The sequence below is a fragment of the Molothrus aeneus genome, chromosome 3 (assembly GCF_037042795.1).
Source record: "Molothrus aeneus isolate 106 chromosome 3, BPBGC_Maene_1.0, whole genome shotgun sequence".
NCBI lineage: Eukaryota > Metazoa > Chordata > Aves > Passeriformes > Icteridae > Molothrus > Molothrus aeneus.
Window position 1 is genome coordinate 34,988,669 of NC_089648.1, and position 13,213 is coordinate 35,001,881.

The following is a 13,213-nucleotide window of genomic DNA, read 5'->3' on the forward strand; positions in this document are numbered from 1 at the left end:
TAAGGCTTCTGCTGTCATGGGTAGCCTTCCAAGGTTGACTTAGTACCATTAGCACAATGCTACAGCTTGAAGTACTTTCAGTCAGTTTATATTAAATGCAAATATAAGATAAGACAAGAAAAATATTAAATACACTTTGGCAGAGCACAGCGAAAAAACAGTTCTGGCAGTGTGCATTGTGGTGGACCTATCTGGCAATTGGGCACTGGCGTTCCAGACCCTGTCCAGGTAATGTGAGGCTGCTCTGTGATGAGCCTGGCTGAGTGGGTGTTTCTTGAGCATTTCCTGGGCCAAGGGAATTACACAGCTGGCTTAGAACTCCTTGGGCTGCTGAGTGGTTTTTGGGGTTTTGGTTTTTTTTTTTTGCTGTAAATGTTTTGTCTTCTTGCAGCACACAACACACAGGTTCCTTTTCCAACACTGGCCTTCTATGGTATTCGTAATAGTAATACCCTGTGATTGTCCAGAGGTCAGAGCAATTGGAATAATGAACACTAGGTTCTAAATTACCTTGAATTATCTACAGTTTGTTATTTTTATTGTAATTCATTACAGACCAAGCAAAACCAATCCAGCAAAATGCCATGATTTCTGTAAAGATTCTTATTTTTTAAAGTCAAAAACATCTTAAATCTGACAAATGGATACTGAACTCTATTTCTCAAATACTGTTCAATTACTGACAAAAATGACCTTTGTTTGTCTTGAACAAAAACTTATGGTATTTTTACTGTTGTTTTCACATGATTTAGTACTTGGAAATTCTGACAGCTCGTTTACATTGTGATTGATTATAGCATCCCACATTATATTTTCAGAAAGTGCTGAACAATGCCTATTACTGCCTGTATCTCTGCGTTGAGAAGTATTTTTCATTTGATGTTGACATTTTTCATGTTTCATCTGATAATTTATATTGCTGTAAATATGCAAGTGCTAGCTAGCACAGAAATAATTACCCTTGTCTTTGTATTGGAGTTACAAGGTTTTAATGCTTAGGAGTTTGTCTATGAAATCATTTCAGTTGAATCTCTTGATATTTTTATGATCTTTATGGGTGGATAAAAATTAGCTTATTTTATCTGAAAAATAAATGTTAAGCACAAATCTAGATCCTCTGCAAGAAATAGTTTTCTAGAGAACAGCCAAGACTTAAAAGTCAAAATGGAAAATTTGTCCCCAGTACTTTTTATTCTTGGGTGAGTTTTTTCACAGACTTCCAGGAAAGGGTAAGTAGTCCAGGATTTTCAGAAACAGGTGGCTGACAAATAAGAGTATCTGCACCGAAGTGTGAGTAAGAGATGTAGCCAGACACCATATTAGTTTAGTGTCTGTCTTAATAGCATCATGAAATTAAAAATTAGCTTGGATATCTAAGGAAAGAATTGCTTTCTGTTTGTCATGGAGAGAAGATGCGAACAAGGCATAGGTCAGAGATCACAAGGAGGGGAAGGGAAGTGGTTCTACCACAAGGCACTTAGAAGTGCATGTCAGATGGATAGTCCCTCCTCAGATGTCTGAATGAAGAACAAAGCTCTCCAACCCTATTCCTTTCTTCTTCAGCTTGGGCATGATATGTGGTCAGATAATACTAAAGCTAAAGTCATTAACAACATTTTTATTTCTGTTTTCATTTCAGTTATTTGCCACCTTCCATGCATGAATGGAGGCCAGTGTAGTTCTAGAGATAAATGCCAGTGCCCTCCTAATTACACTGGTAAACTTTGTCAGATTCCGGTGCAGACTGCCAGTTCTCCAAAACTCTACCATCACCCGCAACAGGTGAACAAGGCTGTAGGATCACAAGTTGTCCACTCTACTCATACTTTACCACTGACAATGTCTGGACAGCAAGGTGTAAAAGGTAACTTCTTTCTTAATAGGTATTTTTAAGTTGTTGGTTTTAATGAATTATTTTGAGTATTCAACCAGTAACAATAGTGCTGCATCTACACATATCAAATATTGACAACACAGCTTGAATCATGAGCTCACCAGAATGTGAACATGTTTTCCTCAATGACTGAAATAATAAGAAATAACTGTTATTGAAAAGAGGTTGTAGGTAAATTTACTTTGCTTTATGGCACAATTTACTGCAAATTGCAGAGTAAAGAGAAAATGCAGGAGGTTTCTTCCAGAAGTGTAGACCTGTTTAAAAAGACAGTGATGGTGGCTGAGCAGAGTAAATTGCAGTGTACCTAGACAGAGAGTTGCAAGTGATTCCATGGTTACTAATGGAGGGAAGAGACCATGCTTTTCAACATAAAAAATCTTAAATCTAATGTAAAATTAAAGATACAAGCTGTATTTATCTTGCAAGACTTAGTAGAGTCTTATAAGTGAGTTTTGTGGTGAACTATTTAGTGTAGATAGGCCATGATATGATTCACTTAAATAGAACATTCCTTCCGGGTCAAATAACAATATCATTAAAATTTTTTTTTAAAAAGTGGGGTTTTCCTGCTGCTAATGCTGTGAAGAAGACAGCATTTAAGTCTGAAATGCAATAAAGTCTGAAAGTCTGAAGCGTGAAAGTTCATTCAGCTTCAGATTACTGTTTCCTCTCATACTTTTGTTGTGAGGTGAAAACTTCTGATTACTTTGAAGAGAAGTGTTGGATTTATTTCTTATGTGTCCCATGGGTCTAGGTAGTATTTTATCTGGGTGCAATCTTGTCCACATAAAGTGATTTTCAAGCATCAAATATTGTATGTATTTCCAGTATATTTCACAAATGCTTGTTAGATGTTGGCAGCAAAATTATCCAAAGAATTCACCAGCACAGAGAGCACAGAGCATGCCTTCCCCTGCAACTCAGATTCTCAGCCGAGGACCTAATTTGAATTTTGTTTGCTTGTTTGAATTGCCAGATTGATTTTTGGTCAAGGGTCATTTTAAAATTACTTCTTCAAGGTTGGTATTTCTGAATAAAAAGAAAATATATAGGTAAAGACATGAGGAGGCTCAGTTAGTGGCAAATAGTTTCTGAATAACTTTGCTAAAAGATACTTATGATAAATATAATCTAATGTAGTAATTCTGTATTCAGAAAAGGACAGAGCTGTGAAGGAACTGTTGACAGTGTCCTGGAAATGGCAATCTTTTATAAGTACTTTTGAGTACCTCCTCCATCTGAAGAAGAGAATATAATTACCAAAATATTTAGCAAAACATCAGTTTATTTCTCTGCCTATGTAATTCCAGATGAAATAATTTTAGACAATACCGTGGACAACCCCCAAAATTTTAATACATAGTTATTCTTCAGATTCTCTCCTAAAATGCACAATAGGTTTCTCATTGCTAAAGAGTCTGGCCTCTTGAATATTTTTTCCCGACCTTCAAATCCTCATAGGAATCATTAGCAGTCACAATGCCTTTTCTCCTCTTTACGTGTCCAAATGAGGATGTTGGATTGTTGAGAGATGAATATTTTATTTCTTTAAAGGAAGGAATAAAGCAATTCATCCTGAAATGGCTGGCAAAAATAAAAATGAGCACATCTAGGCAGTGATCCAAGGCCTGGAGAGGATTGTGACAATAATACTGCATGGGAGAACCCAGACTAAATTTGATGTTTTCAGCATCTGAACATCTGGATGGATTGAGAAACTAAAGCAGAGAAATTCAGTGATTTCTTTTGAGAAACTATATTTTTGAATCACTGTTTCTTTGAATCACTATATTTTTTAGATTTAGCAGCTAGAGAAACTAGTTGAAGGGATCCCTCTTCATACATAAAAATATTGGGGTGAGTTTTGTTAGTTTTGTTCTTTTTACAGACAGACTAGGCTGTCTTGTCTTGCCCTCCAAACCCAGTCTAACAGCCTGAAAAGGACCTCACTGCTTCTGCTTGTAACACTGAAGCTTTTCCCTGGGGGTTTGACTCTGGCAGACCTCATGTAGGTATACATTTTGCTCATGGGTTGTTTTCAGCTACAGGCAAGATCTTTACCCTGCAACCATATTTTGCTGACTTTCTACCATCTTCTTCCTGATGTTTCTGTCTGAGTACATTGACAATTTTCATAAATGAAACAATGCAGTCAGTGTAAAAATAAGTCTGTTTCTTTTAAGGAAGTCTTGTGTGAGACCAATTAATCCTGATTATGTGCCTAGAGAAATGAAAATAATGTCAAAAACCAAAAGCACTTTCTCCAAAATATTATAATTTTAAAGTAGCTCCAATTAATGACATATGCCTCCTGAGGAGTAGAGCTGAAATTACCTAATCAAGTTCTAAAGAACAGTTCAAACTTCAGGAGACAAGGAGATAATCCAGAAGACTGAACAATGCAGTGTGCATCATAGAGAAAGCTGTGTCAAATGGTATTTTTTGGTTCTTGATGTTTGGAAGGGGTGCTGCCTCTGTTGGATTGTGTGGCCTCAAGCAGCCTGTGCAGTACTCACTGACAAGAGAGGCCCAGCCAGACACAGGAAATGCTAACTTAGTTATGCAGCTTTACAAACTACATGGCTTGTTACACACCTGTCCTCCCTGCCCACCCCAATAATAATTTGATTTACTTTAAAGGGCATTTTGTGTTCCAGTGAAAAGAGGCTTAAGGGTCACAAGCAGTTCTGTGCAGGTTGCATTGACTGGAGGGTCTCAGTCTACATACCCAGACTTAAAACTGCAACCATATTTAAACGGAAGTGTCTGAAAATCATTTCCTCCGCCTTTATGTGCCAAACCCTGAATTCAAAGTTCAACAAAGGAGTGGTGATTTTAGATGGTTGAGATGCTGGCAGCCCTTGCAGGGGCGAACTTGGGACTTGGCAGGTATATAAAGATGAAGGGATGAAATCTGAAGCTTTTTCTGTGTTCCAGAGAAAGATGATGGATCTGAAAATGAAAATAAAGCTTACTATATATCCAAAAATAACCTAGTAGAGTATGAATTCTGGAACTTTGAATGGGATTCTTATTACACAGTATGACCACAAATATTAATGTCATACCAGCCAATTTGGACATCCATGTTTATCTAGCAGTCTTTACAATTCTATAATGTTGTTCTTTCTGTCATGAAGATTTTTCGTTTTCTTGCTTTGTTAATGAGACTCAATGTGTTCTTTAGCCTTCCCTCTAACCCCCAAATTTGGGCTTCATTTATATTTCAGTCACTTCAAGGCACTCTGTAAAAATTCTGATTTACAAAAAAGAAATGTCTTAGAGGTGCCTAAGATGTCTTTTTCACATATTTTATTACAAATTTCTCTTATGTGTTTTTCCTTCAATTATTTTAGTGAAGTTCCCTCCTAACATAGTGAATATCCATGTGAAACATCCCCCTGAAGCCTCAGTTCAGATCCATCAAGTGTCAAGGATTGACAGCACATCAACAGGACAAAAAGCGAAAGTACCTCAGCCAGTACATCCACAGGTCTCTTACCAAGGTCTTCCATATCAGAAGACCCAGAAAGGACATACAACTTACACAAATCAACAACCCATTCCTCATATGTTTCCTGTTTCAGTTAAAACTCAGCTTGGGCGCTGCTTTCAGGAGACTGTTGGGACACAGGTAAGAAATGTTTGCTAAGGCTTGCTGAGACAGGTAGCTTTAAAACTCTATTATAAAGGAATGAAAAAAAAATCCAACAATTGGAGGGAAAGGACACATTTGACATTCTTTTCTGCAAGAAAATTATATTGAGAATGTAACATTTTTATTAAGTAACATTTTTCTGAACCTTTTTCACCTTCAAGATAATGTCTTTTATTGTCTCTTGACTTTCCCTGCCATTTTGATTTCAATTATTTTTCCCATAGCTTTTTCTTTTTCTCATGGAAATTCCTATTCCGCAACTTTATATGTTTTACAGTATTTTAGACTAATGTTTGGAGTCTATTGAAATGTGACCATTGAATGGGGTAGAAAAATCATGAAAGCCAACTGATTGTTCACTAGAACATTAAAAGCTTAGTTCACTTAAAAATACTATGTTCACATAATGTTTTTCATATGACTATTCAAAATTGTGTATCTTCTTTCACTCCTGAAAGCATTTTAATAGCAACACATGGTTTTATATTTGCATATATATTTGAATATATATATATATTGAGATTATAAAGATATGTGAAAAGATGATTGAGAAGTCAGTAAAATCCTGTTATTTATTGCTTATTACCTTTCTGAAATGTGGCTTTTCAGATCAAATGTCTTTAAGGTGAATGCATGCCTCAGACTGCAATAATGTGTGAGGTTTCAGAAAAAATCGCTCATTTTGGGACGTCATGTTAGAGAATAAGTACGTTATTTTTCAGGCTAAAAAATACTTTATGACTCTATCATTGGAGGTGTGAATTTTAAGTTTATCACAAAGGTTGCTTTGCTTTTGGTCCTTCCAGTAATATGCACCTAAAGTTAGCCAATTTTCAAGCATCAAATATTGTATGTATTTCCAGTATATTTCACAAATGCTTGTTAGATATTGGCAGCAAAATTTTCCAAAGAATTCACTGGCACAGAGCATGCCTTCCACTCAAATGGACATCACCCATCGCTCCTGAGATGGAAGACTGGAGCAAAATGCCCTTTACAAGTGTTTCTTCTGGCTGTTTCTTCCAGCTGAGAGTGAATTTTTTTAAAGGCTCTTCAGTTGTGTAAAACCCCTGCCTTCACCCCACAGGAAAAAGAGGGAAGAGACCTCAGTCCCTTACTCACAGATGGGCAAGGAGTTTGGAAAGGATCAGCAATGGGGCAGAGACAGGAGCAGGAGTAGGATGCAGTCAGAAGCAGGGTGAAAGTGACATAGTTGTCAGGCCCTAAGGTACTGAACTCCACCTGCTATGGGCAGAATGTTGAACTTGAAATCACCGTTCCTTAGTCTCAGTCTCCTGCCATCTCTAACAAGTTGACATGAGGATGCTTAAAAGTAATCCATTCTACAAAATGCAATGGAAGAAGTTAATTTAAATTTATTTGGTTGTTGCATACAAAGATTTTTTTAAAAGACCAGAGTTAAATTTGCATATGGAACATTAAAGGTTAGACTTCACTAATTTTCAAATGATTGGTTTGGGATCTGCAGTTTTAATTTACACTGGTGAGTTCTTCATGATTGTCTGTTTCAAGCATATTAAAATCTTCATTTTTCTTTTTCAACAAGTGTTAAAGCACATGAACTTTGAAATGAAAGTTCATGGATTTTACATGAAAAAATAGAACAGGACCTGTGTTTACAACCATTTATCTCTGTTTCCTAAAATGGTCAATCTAAGAAGCATGGCATCATAATGTGCAATCCTAAAAATCTGGAAATAAATGTGATAATTAATAGTTGTTTATTGTTTTTTGATATTTCTCTTTGTACTCATAGATAAAGGAATACAAAGTTACTTCCTTGGTCTTACACTTTGCAGTGGGTGCTGTTTTATCTCCTATCTCCTTTTAAAGGGGAAGAAAAGGGAAAATAAGCTTGCGTTACCCTAATGTCTGACTTGCAATCTTACTAAATGCTTAGTCATCAATTTTTATAACTTTTTTTTTCAGTATTTCCTTGGAAATACTCAAGAAAGGGTAGTGCCTCCTAGTTTAGAACAGTGCATGTTCTCAGTTTTTACAGATTTCATTGATCAGTGTCAATATTGAAGAAGAGCGTAGTAAGGATTTCAGAGGCATTCTCTTACAGTGATGGTTCAATTTAGAATTGGAGTTGTAGAATGGCATTTTGTAGAACATTCATTCAAGACCTTGCCATAAATATAGATCTATGTGACTCATTTACCTTTCAATTTTGCATATGAAATGTTATTGTTTTTCTTGCAGCCAGTCAATGCTTATTATTTATGTTAAATATGCCTTGAACTGGGAAAGGCAGCTTTTTTTTTTCAAGTGCTTAATAGACCTACTCTTAAAGAATTAGGTTTTCAGTTTCTTTCATATTTGCTTTGCTGCTTCTGTGGGTTCTCTCTGTTTATTCAGATGCAATACTAAAATGAGCTTTCCCTATTAGTAGCCATGTGTTGCAAGTCCTTTCTGGAGTTGATGCTGGATGATTTCGATACCCATACTTAGTTCAACAATCATCAGTGTTTATACATTTTTTTGCAGGGTGGATTGTGTATTTGGCTTCAGAAATGTTTTATTAAATATCCTGGGATCCTGAGACGACTTTACTGTCTGTAGAGCAGATTGGTTGAAGGATTTGTGTGTGGCCTGTTGTAGACAAGTCAACTAAGTTGATTAGGGCTTTGCTGAACTTACTCTTGGTCCACACTAAAAGCACAGGATTAAAACTGTATCAGGATCTCTTTTGTGGTTTTGTGTGCATGTGTATCTTCTACCATTCTGTTTCTCCCCATCCCTTGTTCTCTCCTTCTTTTTCTTTGAATTTCAGCTGCTCTTCAGTTACAGGTCCTTTGATTTTAGTGCTCTGAGGTTTTTTTCATAATCTTCAGTGGAATATTTTTCATCTCCCAGCACATTCTTCCTTGCCCCACCTTAGTTAAATTCCCTCAATGTACCTCATTCAAAACCAGTAGGATATTCAATTTCCAAGACAGAGAGAGTGCATTTTCTGCAGTGAACTTCCAAGCAAGTGCATACTGTTACAGTTAGCAACTGGAGCCACCTTGAACTGACGTTCAGAGGACATTATGGCACAGACAGTTGGAAATCTGGTCATATTGCCAGGCCTACAATCACTTTTCATTAATGACACAGGAATTCTTTCAGACCTTCTCTTTCCTTAGCTGCCTGTAGCATCATAAGTGACTGTAACCAAAGACAGCAACCATGAGAACAAGCTAGTAAAAGGTGAATGAAAAGATGTCAGTCTACCAGCTCAGAAGGACAGGGAGAGTAGAGGGACAAGAGAAATGAAATTTCCCAATTTAATAAGAATAGATAAATAAAGACATACATTTTTGTAAATACATGTACACACGTGTGTATGTGTTGCTTAACTGTGATTGTTCTCTGAAGCGTCCTCAGCACTGTGAAGTAAAGTGGAAAGAAAACTACAAAAGTATCATTACTATTTCAATTTTCAAAAGGTATTATAGGAAGCAAATAGTGTTTTGGATGGTTCTGTTTTGTTCTCAAGTCAATTCACTTTTCCTGGCTGCCTCTCTTTTCTCTGAGTGGAGCACTCAGCATTTATTTCTCCTCTGGGAGATGTTAATAGTGATTGCTCCAGGATAACTTATCATGTTACATGGTAGCCCACAATGATATGTCTCACAAAAAAGTTGTGGCTCATCAAAGATTTTTGCAGGGTATATCATAAAGCATGTTAAACTGTAGCCCATAAACTTGCTGTTGACATAAAGATATAGGAAACAAACCTATACCTAAACTTGCTTATTGTTGATGTAGAGGAAATAGAGACTTGAAGTTGGGAAACAGACATAATGGAAGCAGTAGGACAAAAATCCCAGTTAAGATGGAGAGCAGTAAATTTTTGGAGAGCACTCTAAATGGCGCTGGAGACTGGGTGTAGTGTCCTGCAAAATTTTTTATATCCACGTAGTCCTTTATTTCTGAAATCCAAGGAGTTGGTCATCTTAGACCACTGATTCACTAAGTCCTATTTAGACAGCAAGCAGATAAGGAAGATTTTGTTTCTCTTTAATTCCTCCTCTTCAGATTATTTTAATTTTAATTCTAATAAAAAATGCCTTTATTATGACACAGGATATCTTATTTCCCAAAATCCTTCTACAGTGTCAGTAGTGTACCTAGTAAAGGCTGTGTTGATATTCTTGAGTCCTGTTAATTTTGCATATAATTTCTTTGAATTTAAATCAAGAAAAGAATGTGCTTGCCTACTGTCCATGAAAATCCATATAAAGATAATTGAGCACTACTTTTTTCACCCCTTAAGATCACTTTGAAGTGTTTACTAAGTATATTCATGTGTTTTCCGTTTTCCTATGGTTACTGCATTGCAGTATTATCATCACTAAAAAATGGGGTTTTTCCTCAAAGTTGTTTGGGTCTCTTCATTGCTTCAATGTAAAAAAATTTCAAAAGGGCAAGAAATTGGAGAAGCTGGTACCGCAAAAAATTCATCCAAATCAGGCTCTGTCTGTCTAAATTCACATGTAATGCTGTGCTCTTCCACAGATATTTTTGGGTATTAGGTTTACAGAAAGAAACTTCTAGTGATCCCAGCATCTGTAGTTTAAAAACAAAATTAAAAACCGTTGTTATTCTAGAGAGAGACAGATACTGAAGTTGCTTACCTTGATGAAAGGAACACATGGCAAAATTTCCAGAAGAGAAGCTGGCTATGAAGTCATGTCTGCCTATGCTTGTTCATTCCTCCTCATGTAACTGCTGAGAGGAGCTGGACTGCTCTCTGAAATGATCCCTGCAAGAATTTCAGAAATACTGTCTTCTGATCCCCCCTTCTTGTTGTGGTACTTCAAATTCAAGTCCATTCCAGGTTGCTATGGTGGGGTATATGTTCCATTCCTCACTTTCTAGTGGTTTGCTGCACGATGCTTTGTGTTTCCCTTGCAGAGTGCTTTAAAAGGTGTTGCAGAAAAGGTCCATATTTGTTACAGCTCTGTTCAAAAGGACACCTGAATTAGAGTTGTCTTGGTATCATGAAGTGAAGTTTAGTGGATTATAGTGATACTTTGAAAAATCACCTTAAAGAAAATCACAATATAGCATCTATAGCAGACAAAAGATGCGTATTTTGATAAATTAATGGGTTTAATTAATTGGTTTTAATTATTTAAATGGTTTAATAAATAACATTAATGATGAACACTAGGAAAGACTTCTGAAAATTATAAGGATTGTCCATTTTTCAGTGCAATCAAAACACTCACATATGCATTCAAATGTGTTTCAAATGCTGCTTATTATGTCTGATCAACAGATATTAGTTAACCAACATCTTAAGTGGGATAAATTTCTGTGGAGACAGTTTATTTAATACTTTGTTTCAGCAATGTCTTTTTCTGTAAAAGTTTGTTTTGGTTTGAGCAACACATTTCTGTCTGCTGTCAGACTTAACAGAATACAAAATAAAGCCAGATGATAGGTGGCAGTTGGAAAAGGTCAGAAATTATCAACATTGTATCATGGTCAAGATTCTGACTGCAAATCATGGCATACACTGACTGGGTACTTAACTTTGAGAATATGCGTACAGTTTTTAAAAACTGGGCTTAGATAGTTGATGAGTTTTTCATGATGGGAAATATTAAACAAAGACATCAAAGTTTTTGAGTTAGAAATCAGAACAGCAAAATATGTTGGTAGCCCTTAAAGCCTAACCCAACATACTGATGCTACTGTGTGCAATAAAATCATAGTGTAGTGTGGAAGTGATGACAGCAGTGATATGCCTGTTGAAGTTATTCATTCAACTGTATAAGCATCCCTGTTGAAGTTCAGATTTAAGAAAACATTTCCTGGGGAGGTAAATTTCAGGTATTTTCTTTTTTTGACAGCTATATGAAATGAATTTTGGTATTTATCTTCTTTAGGAAGGAGAAGTGATACAATTTTGTGCTTTGTACTGGGTACTTGTTCTCTTAGAGCACTTTTAAAACCTCTTTTCTTTAGAATAGTCTTAAAAATACCATCTCATAAAATAAAATAACTGTCTGGAATTCCTTGAAGCTCATGGTTTGGCTTCTGAAGTTCTTAAACAAATAGACTGTCAGAAATTGGTGTGGATTCATTTGCAGGATTAATGTTTCATTTGCAGTAGTTTCTTTGCAAGATCAATACTCTGAAATATCAGAAGATTAAACATGTATCAGATACCAAAAGCACCAAACATTGTTTTAATTACTCAAATAGAAGAAAGCTGGATAATTTTTACTTGCTTATGAAGAATGTTCTGCTTAAGCCAAAACAAATTCTTTACCAGTTCTTCTGGAAAGTCTGGAAGTATTTAAGTTTCTTTCCTCTGCTTATGAGACAATGCCTGTTAGTGAGCCAGTGCTACATGGGATCACACTCTTCATTTGTAACAACCTGTCATTCAGCTGGTCAGTAAGCTAATTAAGTATGTCTGTTAATTGTTTCAGTAATACAGTGTATTGAGTTTGAGGTTTCTTGCTCTGTTTGTCGTTCCTATAGGAAAAAAAAAAGAAGCAACAATCCAAGGTCTGTGCCTGTTGAATAGTTTGCAGAAAGTTAAACAGTGTATCCATTCACTTCTGCTATTGTGGTATGTGAAGTGCAGTCTTTTGAGCTGAATCCCAGAGTCATTAGCTATTAGCTCAGGCAAAGCACCTATCAATTTCAATCATAGCTAATCATGTGACACTCCTTTATTTATGTCTGTATTGTGGTGTTAACTAACAGCTTATGACAGGGATTTGTAGATGGGTCACGCAGGAGCGGGAGTCCCAGGAAACCTTGTGGTCCCTTGGCCAGAATCCTCTGCGGCTGCCCTGAGAGTAATTGCCAGACTGGGCTCCCTACTGCACTTTACAGGGAGCTGAATAAATTTCCTCCACTGCCTTAGCAGATGAGTTGCAAGGATATAATCCTTCCTTTTCCCTGCCATTGGAAATAGATGCAGCGCTGGTGGCAATACACAGCTTAGCGCTCTAGGACTGTGGAGATGGGGCAGAGGCTGGAGTCTGGACAGGGTAACAAAGAGGTGATGTGGCTTGGGGTGGCGTTTGTGCACCAGCACAGGGTCAGCCAGAATTTCAGTCTTCCAGTGGGAATATTCAGTGCTTCCTTCAGTTATATAAAATATTGGCATAGGAGCCCAGGCACGCATGAGGAAAAATATGTGGATTTGAAACAATACTTTCAGTGTCTCTGAGTGCTTTACCCAGGAAGAACTTTGTTTTATAGCAGTACCATGTGTGCATCATACTGCTACTACTGCTGAGCCTCTTTCAGCACAGTTGAGCTCTTTTATACCAAACCTTCATGACTTTTTTGCCTTCTGAACCAGTAAGACTTATTTCCAAATCATAAACTTATGACAGAGATATCATTCATGAAAATCGGTACTCTTTTCCAGGAGCCCTCAGGAATACAGACTAGATTCGTTTAAAATATGTGTAGATGATGGATAGAAAAGTGTAAACCTAAGCTTAAAGAATGGCATTATCTTCATGCATAGTCCAGCATGGCTGTGTTTAGTTTTCCTGCTTATTTTAGGCCTATAAGTGTGTGTTGGAGTTGTGTAGAATGGTGAAACAAACTAAAAAATAGTTATGGATTCCTCCAAGTGACTTTTCCAGTCACTTGTGAGTCAGAGACTGAAA

At 36.6% G+C, this 13,213-nt stretch overlaps 1 protein-coding gene across 6 annotated transcripts in view; it reads left to right on the forward strand.

Annotated features, from left to right (window-relative positions):
- The window catches only part of LTBP1 (latent transforming growth factor beta binding protein 1), a 188,097-nt gene that overhangs the window by 81,064 nt on the left and 93,820 nt on the right, over window positions 1-13,213 (forward strand). For all 6 annotated transcript variants that reach the window (XM_066546655.1, XM_066546651.1, XM_066546650.1 and 3 more), the window contains 2 exons: window positions 1,640-1,864; window positions 5,254-5,531. In XM_066546655.1, coding sequence (XP_066402752.1) covers window positions 1,640-1,864; window positions 5,254-5,531 — 503 coding nt within the window. The remainder of the gene's footprint in view (window positions 1-1,639; window positions 1,865-5,253; window positions 5,532-13,213) is intronic.